This window comes from Rhipicephalus sanguineus, chromosome 11, assembly GCF_013339695.2.
Source record: "Rhipicephalus sanguineus isolate Rsan-2018 chromosome 11, BIME_Rsan_1.4, whole genome shotgun sequence".
NCBI classification, from domain to species: domain Eukaryota; kingdom Metazoa; phylum Arthropoda; class Arachnida; order Ixodida; family Ixodidae; genus Rhipicephalus; species Rhipicephalus sanguineus.
The window spans coordinates 57,139,166-57,162,907 of NC_051186.1; the positions used below are offsets into that span (position 1 = coordinate 57,139,166).

Consider the following 23,742-nt stretch of genomic DNA (forward strand, 5'->3'; position numbering starts at 1 on the left):
CATCTCGCATGGGGAGCGGGCCAAGGCCTGCGAAGGCCACAGGAAAGAGTTGCGCGTAAGGCACGCGTTCGCTTTTTCTCGGAACTCGCACCGACCGCAATTTTCTTCGCAGAGACAAGAATCAATTGGCTGTTTGTGCACCGTTCGCTTCCTCGCCACTGGAACGGTACTTGCCGTTCCGACGGATTGCGTGCATTCTGGAAAGTTGTTGCGCGATCGCTGTGAATGAATGAGTCATCCTTACGCACGCCGTTTGTAGTAGTAGTAGCACATGGCCACAACGTTTATTACTCCTCATTCAGACAACGTACACACACACAGATACAAAACACAGAGTGGCGTACCTGCCACGAACGATATATTTCTCTAAGAGTCATCTGCACCTGATGTTGGACATCGATTGAGTTAAAACTGACAATAGCAAACAGACTCTGCGTCGATTAAAGTAAAATACATATTTTTCCCTTCCATGTATGTACAATGATTAAAACACTCTTTAAACACAAGTAGACCCACGGTTGCAGGCTTGTTTGTTCTACACAAGCAAGAAAACAAGAACATCATTTTAATACTTGTAAACAAAATAATAAATACAGCAGCTTGTGGCCGCACCGCCACTCTCAGGTAAAACGGACTAAAATGTCGTGTGACCGATCGACAAAAATGCATTTAGCATGTACATTTGCGACTGTGCTTAGTGCAATTAAAACAAACACGTCATGTATCTGCCTCTGTCAATGAAAACTTTAGGATTTTCACAGCATATCCTCGTGAATCGGCACCAAGTACAAGTTTAACGAGTAGACACTGCCTCTACCTGCATGTTGCAAGCAGCAACATACACAATAAGGTAAGGCACCGCCATCGTGAGAGCAATCTTTTCAACTGGTATTTTCATTTAAAGGCACGGCGATTTATATAGACGAATAAATCGTAGTTTATGAGGCTCCCTTTTTAAATAGCACCGTAAAAATGCCACCGACTTCATTATTTCTAGAACTTTTCTTCCAAGCTTATTACCAGCCCTCACCTTGCAGTTAGTGTTAACAGGACACTGAATGTAACAAAAATTTTAACATTTTCTTTACCTTCCCAGGCTTTGCATCACCAGTAACACAAGCCTTCATTTACTGCTTGCCTGGGCAGATTAAATCCAAGGCCGTTATGGCTTCATTGTTTCCTGGGTGGATGATGCGAGATGCCAACAAAATATGCACCGCGCATCTTTTTCGAGTGTCACCTGATGCTGAATGGAAACAAGTAGCACAAAACCTGTCAACCGAAAATATGCCGAGCACCTGGATGTTCCCATCAGTCAATTCAGCGACATGTGCTACAAAGATAAAACTACATATTGTTCTTTCTGACAACACTGGCAGCTGATTGGCAAGGGCCGTAGCAAGTCGTGTTGGCCAAAGCGATGGACACATGAATAACAGATTCCGAGAACTCTAACTGTCCTCAGCGCACTCTACGTGCTTCGGAAAGGTATGTCAGCATTACAGCTGCCGACTAACGTTGACGGACACCCGCATTCTATCGATAGAAATGCGCACTCAACCAAGAAAGAAATCACGAAGACATTTAACAATACATTGATCGCGGATGCCTTTGTTGGTCAGTTGTCAACTACGACGGAAAAATAATCATCCATTTCTGCGTAGTACTTTTTACAACACTAGCTTACAGAAAAGACCAGTGTTAAATAAGTACGTTTTCATGCAACTCTCTGTCTCTGCATTGCTTCCGTCTTTTCACTCCCGAAGAGTGGTCGAAAAAAATTGCCGTGGCTGTCGATTACAAAATACCAGATGAAAGTTCGCACTCGCGTCGTTGGTACCTCGCTTCTACGCATCTCGCGTAAATGTCGCAATGAACCGGGTGCAGCCGTGGCAGTGGAGCGCACGTTAGTCATAACATAACTCGAACTTTTCGATTTCTTCAAACTCCGCCGCCATCTTGTCCGCCCACTCGTCAAATTGCCTCTGGAAAAAAATAAAAAAAATAATGCCAATAAACAAGCTTGTTGATAGGAGAACATCAAAGGGACACTGAGGTGAAACAATGAATCCGTTTAGACTGATAAATTTTACTCTGAGAACTCTACTGTTGTCGATTTCACCATCATAGGATTTACTAATAGAGGAGAAAACGAAGATCAGAGTTTCATTTTCAAATCTCGCGCCGCAATCTCCAGACGTGACGTCACGGATTTCAAAGTGCTTTTCTTTCGTATTTTGGCGACGTTGGCTCCACGAAATTCCCGAAACTTGGTCTGAAACTTGGCACGTTAAGTCTCTGACCCCTCAGAGAACACTGTACTTAATTTTTACTGATTAGGAATTACATAAGCCACCATAGACGCCGTCGAAATTGATGACGTTATGGTGACTGGCGCTGAAACTCAAGGTGCCGTAGCCACTCGCGTTTCCTTTTTGCGCATCTTCTCGCTTACCATGTGTCTTCTCACGGCAAGGTTGGCGATTTTGGTATTGAGAAAGACCAATTTGCTAATACGAGAAAAATCGTTTTTTTTTCTTTAGTGTCCCTTTGAGAAATTCACATTCTGAATTCAAGTGTACAGTGGGAAACACTGACCAGCACTAGGACGGATTTCGTGTGGCTGGTTCATAAAAAGTGAGTACCAGAAGGAAAGAGGAAAAAATCAGAGCCCAGAAGAATCTGCTAAAATATGACCTAGCCAACCAATCACGGCATATCTGACACGAAATAAAAGCTGAGGGCACCGGCTTGAACCTCTGGGTGGTGGTAGACACCTTTCAACGAAAGCGCAGCGCGAAAATTCTCCTGGACCAAGCTTTGAGTCTATGTCAAAAGATTCCGAGCTGGTCAAGACTGATTCACAGCTCCTTGCTACAATGGTGGCTGCGTTCCAATGCTCGCCGCAGAATAGTACCTATTTGACAGTGAGCAGTACAAGAGCCATCTGAGGTGTCATTCCAATTCTAGCGAAGAAGAGAGCATTAACAACACAGAACCTAGATAGAATTGCTACATTACAGTACCAGTCTAGCATTTTATTTGCTGCTAAAACTGTAAAAGTACTGTTGCTTCACTTCCCAATAGAGCATGCTGTTCTCCCGATGCAATAAGGGACACGAAAATAACTTTTACAGTTTTACACAAGCATATAAACTTCATAAGGGATAAGCATCAGGTAATTCTTAGTGCAACTTCACAAGAAGGTGGCACCAAGGCTGTACAGCAGAATCCCGTTTATATGTTTCTCACTTATACGTTTTCCCACAACTAAAGCTCCTGGGGCACAATCTTGCACATGCTCTGTCACAGAATGTTCTATTGCACCACACGGGATTGGTCGAGGCTCGCCTGACTGTCAGATGCGAGAACAGCCGGGGAAGGCAGCGCTGTTAATCATTTTGTCGACTGCTAGGCAAAGAACGGGCACAGAACAGATGAAGACACTGGTCCATCCGATGGAACGGTTTCCGGAAGACTTGGATTGGACCAAATGTAAGCGCCCAGGCCAAAGAAGAGAATCAGCCTGCTTTCGGTCTGGCTTAATCCAATCCCGCGCTGACAGTTTGCGAAAATGGCCACCGAAGCCACCACCAAACTGCTCATGAAATTGCGACAGCACCTACCGCCCTATCAGGACATTAATCCAGATAAGTTGTTAAAAGTCACTGCGATTTTCAATTTAAAGCTTTGAAAAAGAATGCCCCCAAATATTGATAATCAGTTATAATAATTCTATATTTCTTCATGCGTTGAAAACGTTTCTGAATTCATCGTACGGTCCCCCAGCAGATTATCAAAACGTGACGCATTCTGCCGGGGCGCTTCCCCTTCATCTATCGGCTGTTAACTCGGTCTCGTTCTCTGATGACATTACATTCCATCACAGAATGTGTACAATATGGCACCCCTGCTGTCCAGTCCCAGCACTGACACCTCCGTATTAGAATCCCCTTGTCGCACCTCATTTCTGCAACATTCCTGTCAAGTTCCTGTCTAATACGTTGCGAAGTGCTGCAGCGCTGAACATGCTGAGGAGGTACATCAATGAGTTCTGTGATGTGGGCTGCCATAAAGCCATCAAAAAGCTCAAAGAGGGTCCGGTTCTGGCATACGTGCAAAAGAAATGCCAGACTTCCATCAAGACTTCAAGCCTTTGACTGACGAATAAATTCTTCTGAGGTAGAGCTGTATGTGACTTGTCTGGTCATTCAGCAGCACTTTTTCTCAATTTTAACCGCATGTTGGTGTTACACGTTTCACGGCTACTGCGTTAATTAAAAAAAAAAAAATTTTTAACTGCGAAGCTGTTCTTATTTAAGGCTTCCCCGTCCGATGGTGTAGTGCTTATCACGTGGCATCGCAGTGTGGTGAGAGTGAGGCTCCGTAGGAAGGACAGGGCTGTGCCATGCTGGAGTGGCGAGGGTGAAGCCTGACAGGTGACCCAATGAGGGGCGCGCCAGGAAGGGGGAGAGTGAAGCCTTGTGGAAAGAGTGAACCAACAAGAGGGGCAAGAGTGAGGCTCAGTGGAGAAACCCAGCCGTTTTGCGAGAAGTAGGTCAGCAAGTGTCTTGGTGGAGTATAAAGGAGGGGCGTTGGTTATTTGCGAGTTTGCACTTTCATAACGGCCAAGACTGCCCTCGAGGAAGAAGCCGCCCGTCGTGAGCGTCACTGACCTCGCTGACGCGTGAACGGGCATGTTGTCGCCGATCCAACCGTGATATTCATGCAAGAGAGGCCGAAGCTGCGCGCCAATGAAGGGAAGACTTGAAAAACATGAAAGTACGATTTAGCCTGATGAAAGAGGGGCATCAGTTTCGCTGTTTCGACAGTGTCCGTGAAGTGGAGCTGGCTGGATTTTCTTTTTTTCACAGTCTCGCCGGAAGCATATAGGAGGCGTTTCCTCTGTAATTGAGTTGAGTCACTTACATGTCAAGCAGCAACATGATAAGAAAAAGTTGGTGTACAGACACGGACACAAGAGAAGTTGGTGTGTCTGCACGCCAACTTATTTGATCACGAATCTGTACCAACTAGCCCAACTTTTTGTTGTTCAAAGTAGAAACAGTTGCTTTCACGGGTGCCTTCACTTTGTTTCTGTTTCTGTGTAATTCCTATACTGTTTTCCAGAAACATTACATGCGATTTTAGGAGCATGCAAAAGAGCACTAATAATAATAATATCTGAGGTTTTACGTGCCAAAGCCAAGATATGATGATGAGGCACGCCACAGTGAAAAGTTCCATAAATTTTGACCATCTGGTGTTCTTTAATGTGCACTGATATCGTACAGTACACGGGCCTCTAGCATTTCACCTGCATCCAAATGCAACCACCGCAGTCGGGATCGGACCCACAACCTTCGGACCAGCAGCATCTGAGCACCGCAACCGCTGCACCACCGTGGCGGACACAAAATAGCCCCTGTGCCCTCTGATCAACTCACGTCATTCTCCTTTTGAGCCTTGGGCTTGTGCACCCTGGTCTTCTTGGCTTGTGGCTCTTCGTCCGGCTCGAAAAAGTTGTCTTCGTTCTCCTCCTCTCGGTCGGGGACATCGAGATCTTCGAAGAGCTTCACGGGAATCGTTGCGGACCTGTCACCGCGGGAGTACGTCCGTCTGACCTTCTGGACCGACAGCTCAGGGCTGTCAGTATGCCGCATCCCCTGTGAAAGATTGAACTAATATGTCAGAATACTACAAACAGGCCTCACGAAGAAGGACTGTTAGCAACATATTAGACAAGTGATTTTTCCTTCAAGAAAGAAAAAAAAATGCAAGGTATGCACGGAACATGCAGGACAGTCAGTCACAGCGAGAGCTGGAAGAGCGGCCTTTCTAGAGCCCGTTGTAAACTCTTTAGGGGCAAACAGTACTACAGTAAAAGCTCGTTAATTCGACACCCATTAATTTGGGAATTCGGATATTTCGGTGGCTCTATTGGTCCCGGCCAAAGTGCATGTTAATCTATGGGACCAAACCTTCGTTAATTTGTCAGAATTCGGCTCCGAACCACTTAATTCGGACAAATGCTGACGATTGGCGCTACACAAAAGTGCGGTAAAGCAGCGCTGGCACCACTGGAGTGAAACGAAAACCTGAGTGGCATCGCCATCAACTAGCGGGGGCGATCGCAACGTCACCGAACGTCGTCATCTTCTTTCTTCGCTCCACTGCGCCTCCGACGCCATTTTCCCTTGTGTTGTCGTGTCGGCACCGTCTCTTTTTGCGAAGTTCTTTTTTTTTTTCCCTGTTGTGACCGTGTTTGCATGCCACCACCATCGTGCGCTACAGCGATGGCAGCACCGGAAAAGCGGCAGAAGTACGAAGTCAAGAACTTGGCGACTAAAGTGGAAATTTTGGAAGCTCTGAAGAACAGTGAATCGAGACAGCACATTATGACCGACTGACAACTGATCTCCTGACCGATCAAGAAATGATTAATGACGTCACGGGCACCCAGGAAGACCACGATTCTGACGAAGAGTCATGCGAGGAGATGCAGCCGCGACCTGATCGCACCTCACGGGAAGTCTCAGAGGCGCTTTTGATATTAGGGGACGTTTGCCTGAGCGCTTCCGACAGTTCGCGTGCCGTTGGCCATTTGGAAGAGTCAAGAAAAATTCTAATGTCAGCCGGAATCTGCGCGAAAACGCAGACGACCATTACAAAATACTTCTGCAAATAAAGGTATGCTTCTCCAACTTGATTTTAATGTTGTTTTTCCCGTTCATTCGTTAATTCGGCATTCGGTTAATTCAGACAATTTTTCCGGTCCCGTGAAATCCGAATTAACGAGCTTTTACTGTATAAGTACAGTTGCAAGGTACCCGCTACATCATATATATCTTAATCTTGCGAACTAGGGAAGCACCCAGTATGCAATTATTCATCATTACACAGAGAAGCGAGGCACCCCCTACACGTCTGTAAGGCATTATGCGCACACTGTTTATGCTGTGGCTGATGAAGAAGAATTATAGGCCGAGCCCTGTGTAATGGTTGCAAAGCCTTAAAGGCCAACTCCGGCGATTTTTCGAGGTCGATGGATCTCAATGAAATTCGCTGGGTACGTTCCTTTGCACGTTTCCGTCATTTGTGCCAAATTACAGGCGTGAGGCATGCGCAGATTGTTTGCAAATGAATTTTAAAGATTGTCTGCAAACGCCCTCCTGGCTTCCCACAATTATTGGCAACATTGCGTCTGTGACGTCAGTATTGGGAAGGCGGCGGAAGTGACGCAACCGAGGGCACCGCTAACTTCTGCGCTTCAGCCGCTACAGCGAGCGTCTGCTGTGCACAAGGCGACAGACGGCGTTGGTTTGGCCGGCGCTTCGCTGGTCGTCCCGGCTGTCACAGTTTTCATACTCCGCGCCGGCGTGACCGGCATGCCTTGCACGACTTCCGGTTCGTTCGTAACAACATCTACGTCATACGTAGACAGCACACTCGGTTGGGTTTCGGTTTCGGTGTTGCGCTTTTTTTCTTATTTAAAATTATTCTCCAATTTGCCGAGTATTTCTGCTATCGGGCCCGTAACAGGAGCGTCTCAGGAACATAAAAGCACCATTACTTTGACATGGCCAAAAAATCGCCGGAGTTGGCCTTTAAAACACCTATTCGCTATGCAATTCACATTGTGTGACGCCTTGTGCTATCTCACTCTATGACCACGCTATTTTAGATCTGTTAACCTGATTCCTTGCCCAACATGACGCGTGTATAGAGTCGAGGAATTTCAAGCACAGGCATCGCTCTGTGGTAGAATACTTGACTGCCCCGCAGAAGGCCCACATTCAAATCCCACTCAAACACAGTTTTTTTGTTGTTGTTTTTTTTCTCACTGTGTGCGACAGCTGTTACAGACACCTGCAGCGGTGGCGGACAACTACTACAGCAAGATCTTTTGTTGTTGTGATCTCACAACAGATTTCGCTATGAAAAATCTTGACTGTCCAGAACCCTTGTACAGTACAGAAAAGCTGCAATAAGATTTTGATCTGAGCGAGTTGGTTTATACTTGTTTAAAAGCACAGTGTCGCTGAGAGCACTTGCGATGCGGCTTTGCATTTCTTGTCTCTGCCTCAGCCATGCTACGCTCTTGAACAAGTACAGAAGAAGCTTGCGCCCCTAGACGGCCTGCAAAGTGACGAAGCACTTATGAGAGAACACCGAGAATGTACTATCACGTTCTGTATCAGTCGCAATGCGCAAGCAGTGCCAGAGAGACGCTACAGAGAAAAAAAATATCGTAAAGGGTTCTGCCATTACGAAATAGTGCGTACCCTGTATCATGTCGCATGTTCTTCCTGCTGGCCTGCTGAAAAACCGGCAGATCCCACGCATTGTGGGAATCGATGTAATGCGAAGCAGCCAGCAAAGAGCAGCATACATCGTCTTGTATGTCACTAAGGAAAATGCATGTCATGGTTTTCATGTTAACTCCTATTATTTATGTTCGTCACACAGTAACGTCGCGCAATACCAACTTCGGGGTAAATCAAGCTAGCGAAACGGCCGCCAGCGCACCATGAGCGTGGTACGTAAGTCATGCTGTACATGACATGTGTGTCATGACTTTCATGTTAACTCCTGTTATTTATATTTGTCACACAGTCACGTCGCAAGGTACCAATTTTGGTGTATATCAAGCTAGCGAAACGGCCGCCAGCGCACCATGAGCGTGGCACGTAAGTCATGTTGTACATGACATCCGTATCATGATTTTCATCTTAACTTGTGTTATTTATGTTCACCACACAGTCACGTCGCAAGATACCAATTTTGGTGCATATCAAGCTAGCGAAACGGCCACCAGCGCCCCATGAGCGTGGCACGTAAGTCATGCTGTACATGACATGCGTGTCATGATTTTCATGTTAACTCGTGTTTTTATGTTCGTCACACAGTCACGTCGCGCAATACCAATTCCGGGCTAGATCAAGCTAGCGAAACGGCCGCCAGCGCACCATGAGCGTGGCAAGTAAGTCATGCGGTACATGACATGCGTGTCATGATTTTCATGTTAACTCGTGTTTTTATGTTCGTCACAAAGTCAAGTCGCAAGATACCAATTTTGGTGTATTGGCCTCGAGATCTTGGAGTGGCGCCCTCTCGCGTGTGACATCAGAGCGGGGACTCCGCTCTCAACCGCGCTGCAGCAGCCGCTGCTCCTGTATGCGGATCGTCTGCTTCAGGCGGGAACTTTGTCGAACGAACAGCCTCGCGACGGTCAACTAACGCCTGTAACGAATGTTTTCGAGTGTAATCTTGAACTTGTTTTAGTTGCGGCCCAATCGACAGGGCCAAGAAATCCCCCGGATGGTCGACGAGTGCGCCGATGCCACCGGCCGCATTGCTGGTTAGAAAGTGAAACTATGTGTGAGTGTTCACGCTCGTTATCTTGTTTACGCCGTACGATACTTATTAGTTTGGGTGGTGCTTTCAATATTTCAGTAAGCGTGCCCTTCTCCAGCATCTACAAGTATGTAGATAAAGCTTTTGAAAGTTAGCAGTGCCTCATCGAGGGTGAGGCAGTGTACGACGCAGGCCACGTTGTTGAATGCGCGGTCGAGGCCGTCAACGGAGATCGCATCACCGCCGCTGCTTTCGTCCTGCAAACAAGTGCGCAAGTGCCGCCTTGTTGCACACCCCCCTGCCGATGCCCATGATCGCAGTTAATGTTGGTTCAGTGAGAACGATATTACGTCGTAGTTCCTATTAATACCGCACAGGGCCGTTGCATGGGTATTAGAATATAACAAATAGTTAATCGCTGATTATACCACGCACAGGGCCACAGAGATTAACGTGGCAAAGACAAGCTGGGTCCAGTTTCACGCCACGCAGGCTAACGAAAAGCTTAAAGAGCTCCGCTTTTAAAAAAGCGTCTGCACTGCCTCAGGTGAAAACTTTTAGAGAATGTGCATTAAACAGCGGCAACAGGTTTGGCTTATGACATTGTGATAAGCAGTCCGCTAGGCGCGCGCTTGCCTTCATAAGTAAAATACATATGTACGCCATCCGAATGCAGCCGTAGTCTCAGATATCCTGCGCCGCTCAGCTGAGCTCACGAGGCGCGCTTTCCTGCGAGGCGATTCGGAGGCCGCGTCGTCGGCTCTTTGTCTAGGGGCCTTCGCGGCAGGTTGTGGGACGGCACCACACCTGGTGTAAGTCGCCTATGCTGATAGCCTGCGTGCAATAAACGCCTTAAGTATTGGTGGGGCGCTTAAACACGGTCACAAGCTTACCTAAGAGTCGCGCGTACGGTGGGTAGCAGAAGTCACTGTCCGCGAAGTGCTTGCTGCACACGGTCGATGAAGGAGTGGAGCGCTTTCCCATTCTGAGCTTGCGATGCACTTCTTCTTCAGCTTTGGTTCCTTAGGGTAGTTGTGAAAGCTAAGGCCTTTTTCACGAGCGGACGAAGTACACTGAGGCACAGAGCAGTACTTCACCATTGCGCAGTACTCGCCGCGGCGACAAGCGGCCGCAGTTCTAAAAAACAAAGATTTGTAGTTCTAAATGAACGTTAAAAGCAGTCCCACGGTTGTTCGAACAGCGTCAGTAGCGACCATACGCAAGATAACCAATTGAATATCTTTTTTGTTGAGATTTACCACAACGGCAGTTTCAACACGGCGCTGGGCCTACGTAGCAGACGAAAGCGCGCGAATCCCCGCTCTGACGTCATACAGGCGCCGTTCGCAGCGCCGCCATCGGTCGCACACCAGGCCAATACAGAGCTAGCAAAACGGCTGCCAGCGCACCATGAGTGTGGCATGTAAATCATGCTGTACATGACATGCGTGTCATGATTTTCATGTTATGACTTGTCATTTATGTTCGTCTATACAGTCATGTTACGTCATACCAATTTTGGTGTACATTCGATTAACCAAGCGACCAGGAGAGCACAAAGTCGTAGGCGGCTGGCTAGCTAGCTAGCTAGCTAGCTAGATAGATAGCTAGATAGATAGATAGATAGATAGATAGATAGATAGATAGATAGATAGATAGATAGATAGATAGCTAGCTAGCTAGCTAGCTGCAGCTCGCATGTTGCGGCTCACACTGAACATGATATAGTATCTAGTGTTAGGAACTGGCCACAATGCGAAAAGCTTATCCAAGAAGTGGATGCAGTCTTCTGTGCTTCTCTTTATCCTCCTAAAGCCATGCCCACTCTTCCAACATCTGTGACACAATCATAGTTCTAAAGGAAAGCGACGCCTCACTGGTGACTGTGACACCTTTGCGATGCCTGTACAGCAGGCAGGTAGGTTATATATAGTAGTACTATGAAGTACTATAAGCTTTAGCTTCCACCCTGGTGACAAAAGTTAGACAAGTCCAGACCCAAAGGTGGCAATGGGTACATAAAAATTAATTGAAGTCCAGGGCTTCACAAGCCAAAACCATGATATGATTACGAGACACTGTAGTAGGGGGGTTGTGGGTCAATTTTTGAGCATGGTCAGAAAACACTGCCAATCAGTAGTTGAGACTCCAGAGAACGTGCGAGCCAAACATTATAGCGCAGCACGCGGCCTATTCTCAAGGTCAGCTAGAAATCCCCCACTCTTCTGTCGACGAATGATGCCATAATCCAAAATGACCGTGCCACAAACACAACAACCACGGCCGTTGGTTGATTTGGACATCATGGGCTGCATAGACACTGCGGCCTCTGCGGGATGCAGCGATGTGCACATGCTGCGCTCTATAGTGGTAGAATTACAGTATAAAATTACAACCAGCACGCTTGTGATCAAACTGAAAGTAAGGCACACATTCAAAGGAAAAAGAAAGTGCTGAAAGTCATGATGCACACTGACAAATAGACGTAGCTTCTTGCCCCCTTGTCACCCCCCCCCCCTCCCTGTGTAGGTTTCGGTGCACTCGCTGGTAGGAGAGGAGAGAAAGCGCTAAAAGCATGCAACACATCTCTGTATCTCTGCTCATAATTGACGGATTCTAAAAATTTTTGCGGCAGTCCATGGGGCGATAAACTCCTGTAACGAAGTCATTCAATGATTACTTGGGAGTGTTCTTGCATTTGGCCCCATCGAAGTGTGCCCACCAAGCCAAGAATCGAATCTGTGTCCTCAAGCTTAGCAGAGCGACACGTTACATGCTAAGCTACCATGGCTGGTACTCGCAGCACGGTACTATAGAGGAGGATAAAGCAGGTCGTTTGGAACTGGTTCTGTGTCGTGATCCAGTTCATCAACCATTTTATTTCTCTAAACCAGAATGAAATCTGAGCACTTTGAAACCAAACCTAACCAGTACTTGCCAACTCGACTTGCTGCACAACCAGGCAGGAAAGGAGGGAGACAGGAAAGAGTGCAACTAGTCTGCAAAAGAAGTATTGCTGCGAACCAGTATGTTTTTCTTTTTAACAGTTAAATATTCTGGTTATGAACACTCCCTGTCACCTTCACTAGCTTTCTCTCTAAATTACACAAGCATTGGCTGCAACATTGCAACATTTGGAAATGTTGCAACAATTTGCACAGTAATTTACTACACGTGCAGAGACTGCTCTCTTTAGGATCCCATAATGTGGAGATTAGGTATGTGTGGACAAACTGATGACAATCTCACGTTCCAGATTCCGTGCCTGTTATACCATCATAATCATTTTCAGCCCATCTTTATGTCTACTACAGAACGAAGGCCTCTCCCAACGATATCCAATTTGCCTTATCCGGTGCGAGCTGGTTACATATGCCTGCAAATTTTCAGATTTCGTCACTCTATCTAACCCTTTGCTGTCCACTGCTACGTCTCGCATCTTTTGGTGTCCATTCCGCAGCTTCACTCTGAATGGTCACCTCAAACGTGTGTTTCATATGAAAAGCAGGTTTCCAGAAAGCAAGTGTTTGCCATACGCTTGCGAAGGAACGCACATACCCTGCGTCTCCGTGGTGGGGAGCTCAAGCGAGACTCCTGCCCCGATGCCATGGTTGCGTCAAACAGGCAAGTGGACGCATCAGTACTACGGCCAAGATCGAATGAAACATGGGACGCTCGTTCTCCCGGAAGTGCCACTGCAATAAGAAAAAAAGGAAACCGTGGCCATTTACAACAGGAAAGTATGCAAGACACAAAAGCAAACGAGCGACAGCCCTGTAATTGCAGATGCCCTTTATACAGTTTGGTGAAACAGCAATGCAAGGGCAAATTGCTGTGCAGTCTCTAACATGTCGCATACACGCACATACATACACACAAAAAGCATATTTTTCCTCCAGGTCTAACTTCTGTAGAACGGAGCCTTGAGTTTAAACAATTCAGCAATGCTGCAAACTGATCTTCCTGCTATAAAAGTTCCCCAGTTAGGTCGCATTTTCCCTGCCTGGTCACACATTTGGCATCACATATATTTACACCCGACAGCAAAAGTTTATGGGACGTGGGCTCCTCTGCAAATGACAATTTCTGCTCCATTAGTGCATGACACTTCTAATCTAGCAGGTTACTATATAGGTTGCAAGAACTACTAGTGGCTGTTAATTGAGGGCTAAATTCGCAGACAAAACTGGAATATATAGCTTCCTCGAAAATTTTGTGTCGCGCAAACTTGCGCTGGAGGGTGTACCTACATGTACTTATGTTTTTTAAAAACCATACACAATTAAACCATGTAATCCACAAATAAAACAGTCGAGATGAAGACAAAGACAAGCCTTCATCTCGTCCCGTCTTAGATGCTGTTTCATTCATCTTCTGCAATGCACTAACCAGACCAATCAAGCGCACTGCTCACGTTAACATAATTGCAATCAGTGTTGTAGCCAGGTGAGTAGTTCTTCCATGCCATTTCTAAGTAATTTTGCTGAAATCAATGCACCATGTTCCTCTTTTAGTGTATTTTGTTCACATAAAAGCACACTTTCGTTTGAGTCCTTATGTAATGCCTTTAGGCCCATGAATAGATCCGGGAGGGCATGTCCAAATATCCTGACCCCAACCCACGCAGCAAGACACATTGAGGAGTTGAAACTCCATTATCTGCGGCAACCAGACAATGTCACGCTCCCGCAAAGCCACTTCATGCTAGCAGCATGTGGCGGCCAACAAGGAAATTGCCGACATTTCGACTGTCAAGGGAACTGGCCACGTGTATTGCTACCGTTCAGTCGCAGACACTGAACACGTTTGGCCGCTTGCGTTTCTTGCTCCGACGATATGGCCTCCTTGCTTAAGCGCACAAGAAAGTTACACAATAAAAAGAACTAACACGCCCACTGTCGTAAATGCCGGTGTCTGTGCAAAAACGCTGCTGAAGATAGTGCGCGCAGGCTGTTCACCTTTCTACAGCAGAGCTGTTATGCTCAAGGTTTGCCATGCATCGTAGATAAAAAGAATTATCATCATCATGAACCAGCACACGCTCTGATTTGTCCGGCATGGGATGGAAAAATTCTGATGGGGGAGAGAACGCATACAGAGAGAGCGAAAGAAAGAAATTCCTGGCAAAAAAATTTCTTGGCAAGGCAAGATGTGAACCCACGTACCCATGATCCGAAGGCAAGCTTCATAACTCTGCTATCCAGGCACGCTAGCAGAACATAGCATAGCCTTGTATACAGTGGTGGAACAGGGTACATGGGTTTGGGAGCAGTCCTGGGAGCAGAAAGATGTTTTGGAGCAGCCAGAAAGACCTTTTCGAGCAAGTTTGGAACCGTCGGAAAGACCATTCAGAGCAGCACCGTTTCACAGCACTTGCGAAGCAGCATTTGTCCAATGCTGCATTTAGCAAACACAAAGCTAAATTGTGCAATAGCTATGTACACATTTTCATGCTGTTTTCGTTCTCTTTTATACAGTTCGTCACTCAATGGCCACATTCGTGCCAGGTAGTACAATGCCTGGGAAATATGCTCGTATCCTGGAAGTTTTCTCCCAGTAATACAAGGAAGGCGTTAGGCTGACTTATATCGAGAACAGCGGTTTAGTGTGTGCAAAGCTAAACATCGCTTTGCATTCGTCAGTCACGAGGTTGCGACAGTCAACGAACGCACCCAGTTACGCATTACTCACGCAGACAACGTAACAAGTGTGTCTGAAAGGCATAACTATTTAAACTATCCTCCACCTAAGCAAAGATAAAACCAAAGATCACAAGCAAAAATGCGTAATTGCCTCAATACAAAAGCGAACCGAATTAACAAGTGCAGGCGAAGTGTTTGAAATGCTTCGTTCAATTAGGAGGCACTGGTTCAATACACGTAGCTATGAAAAGTTGCGGGCCGCAAAGCTAGGATCGTTTTTCACCTCCAATGTTCACCGCTCCGATTGACCCCTTTGAAAAGACCTCCTGCCAATAAGCAACAGTGCGCGCGCCGCGCCAGCAAGCCATGCCTCCCGGCACCTGGTTGTGTAAAGAAGAGTCTAAACAGGCGGCCTTGTGGTGTTTCAAAGATCGCCAACTCCAGTGTCAACGCTAGAACACAAGTGCCCTTGCGTCTGTTTTCTATGTGCGTCATAGATGCTAGAAATGTAGATTGTGTTCATAATGGGAAATTTGAAAACTAGAAACTATTAAACTTAATATCCCCCTTACTGGCCAAAATGTCCACCCCTACAAAATTTCTGGGGAGAACCCTGCTCCCCATTAACCCCTTAAAGGGACCCTAAAGGCAAATATTAAGTCGACGTCAATTGTTGCAATAGCGTTGCAGAAACCTCGCAGTGCTTGTTTCATGCCAAGGAAATGCTTATTTTGAAAGAAAATCACGTTTTACTGGTCCTCACGGCGTTAGCGCACTTCAAATCCCCCGCCTGAACGGACCTTCTGACGTAGCAGTTGCCGTGCCCAACGTTGCCTGTCTTTACTGCCCGGCCGCCGAAGCTACGGTTTCTTGCGCAACAGCGGCCATCAACCTTGCCAAGACGCAGCCACGGGCCACTCCGAAACTGTATACAGTGAAAGCTCGGTGATACGATCACAACTCATACGAATTTCGGGGTGATACGAATTTTTCGTTGGTCCCGGCCAAGGCCCATTGGCCTGCAATGTAATAGAGTACGGTTGCTGCGAACCGATTTTCACCCAGCGACATTTGATACGAATGTACGCTACCGCCCAGGTACGGAGAGGTACTGTCCGCGCTAAGCACGTGCGAGCGCGGTAACGCAATTGTGGGCATGCGCACTGCACCGCCAAATCGTCAGAATCACGGTGTAAGAAAATCGCTTTTCTTACGGTCACAATAAACCTTCAGAGATGCGTCACGGCCTCCGACATTGTGTGCACGAATCTTTGAGGCTCTTATGTGCCTCCGTGTGCTTTCGCGTTTAGATTACAGAGGACATTAGCGCCATGCTTTTTTTTAAAGCGTCGACGCGGGTTGCTCTCGTTGTACTGTGTTTACACGTGCCTGCTTCGTGCATCAGACATCCCATGAAAGTCAACATGAACGTCAACATGCGCGACCGTTGAGGTCGCACTTGTTCGGGCACGGCCGTAAATCTCCCAAAAAACATCCCCAACACCACCGTGATAACAAATCGTAACACAGGATCGTGGTTCTGTAATTTTGTGGCATTAACCCATCGCTTCAAAGCGCTTCTTTCGTTACTTTCGCTGCAGTACTCAGGTGTCATGCAAAAATGCATACTAAATTTGGAAGGGGCTATTGCTGTTGCGGGTCACAACACACCTTGTTCATTAATTAAATATGCGCGTACGGGCCGTATATTACGAGTGCTGGTATGACTGCTGACCTCTAAAAACTTAACTGACAATCATTTTGGGTTCTTCCCGACGTTGCTGCGGCGCTGAAAAGCAATAAATGAAAATGTACGCCAGGTTCCTTTTGTCGCATGCTAATTTTCCATGCTTTCTGGTGATACGAATTTCGGATGATACGAATATTTTTGGTGGTCCTGTCAGATTCGTATCACCGAGGTTTCACTGTAGTTAACTGTACAGGAGCTTAGCTTGGCCAGCAGCAGAGGAAGTAGGGTATCGACAGGGCGAAAATAGCGAGAGCCAAGCACACGCAGCAGTACGCGATACTGAAACTACAATCGAGGCGAGCAGCTCGGCGAAAACGGAACTTTTGAGCCACTCGCGCCGTTCCCCATGGTAGCGCCAAGAGGTTCTTTTTTCCGTGAATCAAACAGAAACGAACAAGCAGCATTTCATTACGTCTTGTGATGCATGGAAGGTTCTTTTTTTATTGTAACTATAGTTTGATCAGTAGTGGTTGATTGTACTCGGGACTCTATGACGTCATCAGGATCATTTCCAAAATGTCCCACTCGTGGCGCACATCGTGTCCTACATTTACCTTAATTTCTCAATTACTAGAGCACTGCTGTTGATACTATTGACGTTTTAGATGTTCTCACACATTGACCTTTCACTCTGACTTTGCCTTTAGTGTGCCTTTAAGCGCCAACTAAATTACGAAAAATTGTTACAAAATAGCCAAATTTTTTTTATGACGTGAAATGCTTCAGTAACACGTTCAAAACAGAAAAAAACTTGCGAAAATGATTTACGGCTTATAAAAATGCTTTATTCATCATATTTTGCACAGTCATGTAATACCCAGGCCCGTAACCAACAACTTTTTTTTCAGGGGGCACACGTGCTGAAGGCCTTGAAAAACACATTTTCGTTATTTATTTACGGTTGAACACCCCACCTCCATCAGAATTTTGAAGGGGGATGGGGGCTAGACCTCCCCCCCTGGCTGCAGGCTTAGTAATACCCCATACCTGGGGCAGAAAGTACAGGCTCCATTTCACTTCCCGTGAACAAAATGTACTATTCCTCGATAGTTCAATACAAACTAGAGGAGGCTAGCAGCCTTGTGGTAGCGCATTCAAAGCACGGCACTGTGCCATGTTCGTTTCTAACGCGCAAGAGACGCAAGGTGCGCATTTCGCCGTTTAGTGAGCAGATTCTCATTAAATAAAAGTGCTAATCACGGAACCCGTGCTGCCATCTATGTTTTAAATAGGACAACACCATTTGATGAGCTAGCCTTGTCAAAAGCCTCTTGAAACATTGCTGAAGAGCCACGACGAGCACAGCTCGTCATAAGCAGTTAAAAGAAAACCTGTATCCACAACCGTATGGGTCTTTGAAATGGCATAACTTAAAACGTCTCGACCTACCTGGCAGTGCTCGCTGGGACGGTGCGTGATCGGGGGTGGATGTGGCAATTGGAGCTGTTGCACCTGTGCGACTTTTCTGAGACCGCCGCGAGGAACGTCTCTCGATCGGGCTCACGCCGAGCTCCAGCGTCTCCGGCGCAGGTGGCTCGGATGCGGTTACCGCTGCCGCCTGTTTCGCTTGCATGAGATGTCTGCTGCTGGTCCTTCTCTTAGCAGGCTGCACGTGAAACACCGTTATCAGTTGAAAGGTACGTGAAAAGTGACTAGCGGGCGTAAATACAACCTTTGTCAGAAGAGTTCCAGGACAATAGTTTTATTTCAGAGTTTGCAATACTAAAAAGGAACAAAAGTTATGTTACCTGGTATGTGCTCTTACTTGACATTACTTTGGCCATGTTTCCGCGCAAATCACAAGTGTAGGGCTGTGCTTAGCAACACACTGTTCGGGTTATTGTCGCATTAGTCAAGGTGACACAATGGATCCTGACTGTGAGCAAAGAGTGAACATTAAGTTCTGTCTTAAGCTCGGGAAAACCCCTAGTGAAACGTGAAACATGATTAAGCAAGAATACGCAGGCAAGACACATTCAAGAAGTCATGTTTTTTCCCCCGCGAGTGAAGAGGCGACTGGAAGGGAAGATATCGCAGACATCGAAAGGGCCGTGACAAATGAGCTAAAGCACTGCAGTTATAGATTTCCCTGCTTGCTTCCAAGACCTCCAGAAACGTAGGCAAGTGTGTATGCCTAGATAGCCAAGGGGACTACTTTGATAGGAGCTAGGATCATTACTTCGTGTGTGCAATTTTCTATTTTTTAAAGGGGTGGTGCCATCAAATTTCGAGGCTATAACAAGCCTGTTGTGGGTTTCCTCTGTATGCAAGGACATTCCACACGAAGGGTTGGACACAGCAAACGTTTAGAATATATTTTCATTCACTTCCAAAGTGTACCTAAATGCTCATTCTCCCGATCGAAACCCATCGCTAGCGCGCCAACAGTGACGTAGATCTGTAGGATGGGCAACGAAAGTTGTAGTGACGTCACACCAAATCTGCTGTAGTAACGTGAGTGACCTCCGGACCTCCGCCACTTCCGCAACGTACGTACCGGCTGTAATGAACTAGAATACATTCTAGTTCACTGTAGTACCGGCAAAGCATCGGTTGCTACATCACTCCCCGAGTTTCGATCGCTTCCTGGCTATGTGCGTCACAGCCTTGTGTGGTCACGTGACCACGCCTCCTACACTTCTACGTCACTGCCCAACCTCGGCGCCCAGAAACCGAAACCGAAAGTTGTCCAAATCAAAAGCGATATTAAGTTATTTAGCGAGAATACATGAATCTTGGTGCGTGCATCATGCTTCCTGGAGCTATAGGAAACGCTTACAGCAAAGAATGCGCAAGCCACAAATTTGGTGGCACCACCCCTTTAAGCAACCTTTGTCCTGGAACTTTTCTGACAAAGGTTCTAAGTTGGCCAGACGGACGGACCACTGTGCAAAAGATTGCCAAAGAAGAAGTAAGCAAAACACTACACATTACCGATAGGCATGTGTCCACAAATGACAATGAATGTGCTTGTTCAACATTTTCAACCTGCTGCATATTTGCCTATACAGTTGAAACCCTCAATAACGAAATCGGCGGGGAAAGCACAAAATTTCGCTCTTGCGGGAATTTCGTTGGCGCGAGAATGCGGCAGAAAAGACATGGAATTTACAAAAAAACACATTTCATTTCCAAAAGTAAGTTTACTTTGGCGGGCCTTACTACGAAACAATGTCATGCCTCTCGATCGGGAATCTCGTATGCCACGGCACAAAGTTCGCCACATGCACTGGTCAGTGACGGCGGCACTGCGCTGTCACCAGTACCGTCATCAAGTGCGCCTACAGGTGAACCTTCTTCCGGCTCCGCTGGATCAGCGCAGAATCGCGGACAGCGAGCTTCACACAACACCGAATTCTTCGGCGATGTCCATTTTTTTCCTGCCCTTTTCCACCTCACTGATGATTGCAGCCTTATCTTCCAGCGTGATGAACTTCCGCTTTTTCGTTGGAGGCGGCATCTTCGCAGGCAGCGAAATCGGATGAAGCAATCGCAACATGCAGCTCACGTTGCACCAAGCGACTAAGCGAACGCTCCACAAATGGCCCCACACACGCGATCATGTGCGCGCAAAGCCGACAAAGCTAAGCACAGAGCCAAGCCAACCAATGAAACTCCATGAGGAATGCGGATTTGGCTACGTAGTCCGCGATAACGAGCAGGTGTTTCGGCAAGTCATCATCATCATCATTGTCGCCAGCTTTTTTTTTTTTTTTTGTAAAAAATGATGGCAGCTGCTTCTCAAGTGCGTTGTAGCGATAGTTGTGCACAATTTAAGTGTAGCATGAATGCATTTCAGCAGTTTTCGAATGTAGTTAATGTTGCGAGAGTAGATTATTTGCGCACTGGTGCTTCAAAAATTTCATTAATGAGGGACTACAGTATGAATATCTTTCGTAGTCTCGAGTTACGAAATACATTGACTCCTATGGGCGTTCGCCGGTGCTCCGAAAATATTTCGTTGCGGTGAGAATTTCATTCCCTCGGGATTTCATTATCGCGGGTTTCGACTGTACTACAAAAATAAATCTATGCAAGAAATACCAGAACGAAAAGCCATAAACAGTGAAGTGTGTCGGTACACCTACACTCCTGCTTTCAGGTAAAGAAATTCCTTTCTTGCATTTGACAGTACGGTAGGACATCTAGGTCATCTTCTCGCGACTGCTGGTGATGTTTATGCATGTATGAACAATCATTTGCCAGAGTGCCTTACATTCGTTCCCCTCTTCGAAAGTGCAACGATAACAACGAAATATCGAGATGCACCACATATGTAAGTGTGATCAAGTGTGAACTTAATTCAAGTGCTATTACAGTTTGTTTCATTAATGAAATATACAGAGTAGTCACAGGGACTTTGGGTTATCGCATGTAAAGATATGTAGGACAATATGGGTAGTAACCAGGTTAAAAACAGCAGGAAATTACAAATTGCCATATTACAGGCATATAAATGAAACATCATAGCAACTAAAGTTCAAAACTAAGAAAAAAATACAGACAAGCATACTATAAGAAAATACATCAGCACAAGGTAGTTCAAGATTAAATGGGAATATGCAAGAATAGTTTGTAGATTAGGCAGGCAAGTGTAATAATAAACAGTAATTAAAACATAATGTAATGACTATACAAAATGAAGAGTGCAGAGAAACGCAGCAACTTAGTATACATGAAATATCATACGACCAATCTACAATGTACTAATGCAATGACACTGTTAGCAATGTCACGTAGCCTCTCCCCACTTCCTCCTCATATGAATGCTTAAGACTCATCCACTACAATTTCCAGTACAGTTTCCTTCGATAAACCAAAAAGATCTTTGCCTGTGCTGACACTAAAAGTTTATAAAAGTAAACGTGAATACATGAGAACTAAACACGATACTTACAGTACTTGTTTCGTCGGATATGGTGTTCTCTATGCCACCAAGAATCTTCCTCGAAGGATTTCCTAAAAAAAAAGAAATTTTAAAAACGCACTTCAACAATAAAATACGGCACTTAGCTTCAGCACATTACGTTAGCCTCAAGCCAAAGAAGCTAAGTGTACTGAAGATGTATGAATGGCGAAAAAGTACATTCTGCAGGTGGAGTGTGGAGCTGTCAACATATTAGACAAGTTCTCAGTTACAGTGAAATGCCTTTACAACGAAGTTCTCTGAACCTTCAAAATACTTCTTCAAACAAATTGCTCCAATATTAACATCGCAAAATACTGGGAAGGGCGAAGCGGCTCGTGGGTTACGTGCGCCCCAGTGACACGGGCATACCACGGACTTCTGCGACACCAAACAGAAACCTGCCTATCTATACACCTTTTTAACGGAGAGAAGGCTCCCCTCCTTTCTGGGCTGTTGCGCGGGAGTACAAAAGCTGACGTCACAGCCTCGGCAGTGCATTTTTGGGGGGTCGTGCGTGTTAACAACAACCCAAAGAGGCTTTGGCGGCTCCCAGGGAGCCTTCGTTGACAAGGTCTATAAACTATGGGGGGAAATGCCCGTGCTAGCGACTGCAACCATTCGATTCGAAGAACGAAGCAAATACGGCAATAGTCGATCCGTTATTAAGAAGTTTCCAATGTTCGCTCACAATACGAAGTCGGCTGGAGCGAAAGCTACTACCTTCCATGCAATTCGCTTTGCCTAGACGGAGAAATAGAAAATGCCATGATTACCTAGGTCCACTTCGAAGTGCAAGTTGTTATATGAATGCAGTTTCGCAACTAACGGATAGTTACCGTGTTGAGAAACTCAACTCGAAGTTTCGAACAATCGCGTTCCAATGTATCTACGGCAGAGAACCGCAACTTACGAAACGAGTTTACAGCAGAAGCGAGCCTTTTTAACAGGTGCTGCCTTTGTCAGTCGGTTAAGAAAACCGCATTCGATGAACATTCGACAAAAGGAACGTGATTAAAACAGCTGTCTGCGTTGCGCGCGCCTAGGAAAAAGAAAGCTTTTCAAAAAAGTGCGCGGCCACTTGCGGACACTGCCGCCATCTTTGTAGTTGACATTGGATAAAAGTGAGCAAACTAGTGAATTGTAAGGTACGATAAAATAACCAGTGCATGCGCACTCATGCGCTTTGCTTAAATGAGTTAAACAAGAAGTTTAGGAAAGAGATAAGAGCTCACCAGCATCACTTTTCCGAACGCGTCTCAGCCGTGGAAGCATCGCGAAGTTTCAACACAACGCGCGTTTGAGCACGTTTGGCTACTCTCGATGACAGGTACTAACTTGAATAAAAACTTCGCAGAAATAAACTTGGACTTTCAATTAAGTTCCAAAATATTGTTTGTGTAAAAAGATTTTTATTTCTTTGTTGTAAGTGTGAGATGGTGTTCAAACTTGCGTTTTAGTTACGAATCTCAAAGGTCATGTTTTGGTTGCGCATGGTGATTGGTCAGTTTTTAATTTTACAATATGTCATATTTGGGAGCACAGAGTATAAGAATCTTTATGCTCTTGAGATTTTTGGATACTACATGCGCCAAATGAACGTGTAAAAGCCATAAATGTATTTTCAGTTTTCAAAATTTAATTTAGCGTTTGAAGAATAAAAAAAGCATAGCCTTAAAGATGTGTACCCAACTGCCAACTGAGGTACCTGCGGCTGAGGTGCCTGGGCCTGGGCCTGGTACCTGAGGTGTTCAAGTGAAAACAAAAAGCACGTAATTTATCCATACATCTACACATACACGCTCTCTCCATGCGTCTTTACAACGTTCAACAACTTTTGACGCCAAAAAGATTTCAGCCAGTAAACATTTGCGTTATCTAGGCATCAAAGTAAAACTAAATTATTCGTTTTTAAATAAATGACTTTAAAAATATAATTAATTTTTTTAATACTAGATGGCGCAGTAACACGTAAGTGCATAATTTAGGTCACATTTTAGTGATTAATATTGGGAGTTAAACGCGCTAGAGGTGGTGCGACTATTCATTTCATTTAACCAGACCTCTCTCTTCGCTTTCGGTTCCCA

General features: G+C 45.8%; 1 protein-coding gene across 1 annotated transcript; it reads right to left on the reverse strand.

Annotated features, from left to right (window-relative positions):
* Positions 1 to 419: 419 nt before the first annotated feature.
* On the reverse strand, positions 420 to 22,957 carry LOC119373217 (uncharacterized). The gene is made up of 6 exons (XM_037643226.2): positions 22,891 to 22,957; positions 21,647 to 21,708; positions 18,139 to 18,355; positions 12,916 to 13,052; positions 5,448 to 5,666; positions 420 to 1,985 (listed from the first exon to the last, which is right to left on the reverse strand). Exons 1-6 carry the CDS (start codon positions 22,928 to 22,930, stop codon positions 1,908 to 1,910), a joined length of 753 nt encoding a protein of 250 aa, XP_037499154.1. The 5' UTR covers positions 22,931 to 22,957; the 3' UTR covers positions 420 to 1,907.
* Between the last annotated feature and the right edge of the window lie 785 nt (positions 22,958 to 23,742).

Coding starts and splice junctions, on each gene's coding strand:
- LOC119373217 (XM_037643226.2), bottom strand. CDS start 22,930: ATGCTTCCACGGCTGAGACGCGTTCGGAAAAGTGATGCTG. Junction 21,709..22,890: donor CGTTCGGAAAAGTGATGCTG/GTGAGCTCTTAT, acceptor CTTTTTTTTTAG/GAAATCCTTCGAGGAAGATT. Junction 5,667..12,915: donor CCCCACCACGGAGACGCAGG/GTATGTGCGTTC, acceptor AATCTTTCACAG/GGGATGCGGCATACTGACAG.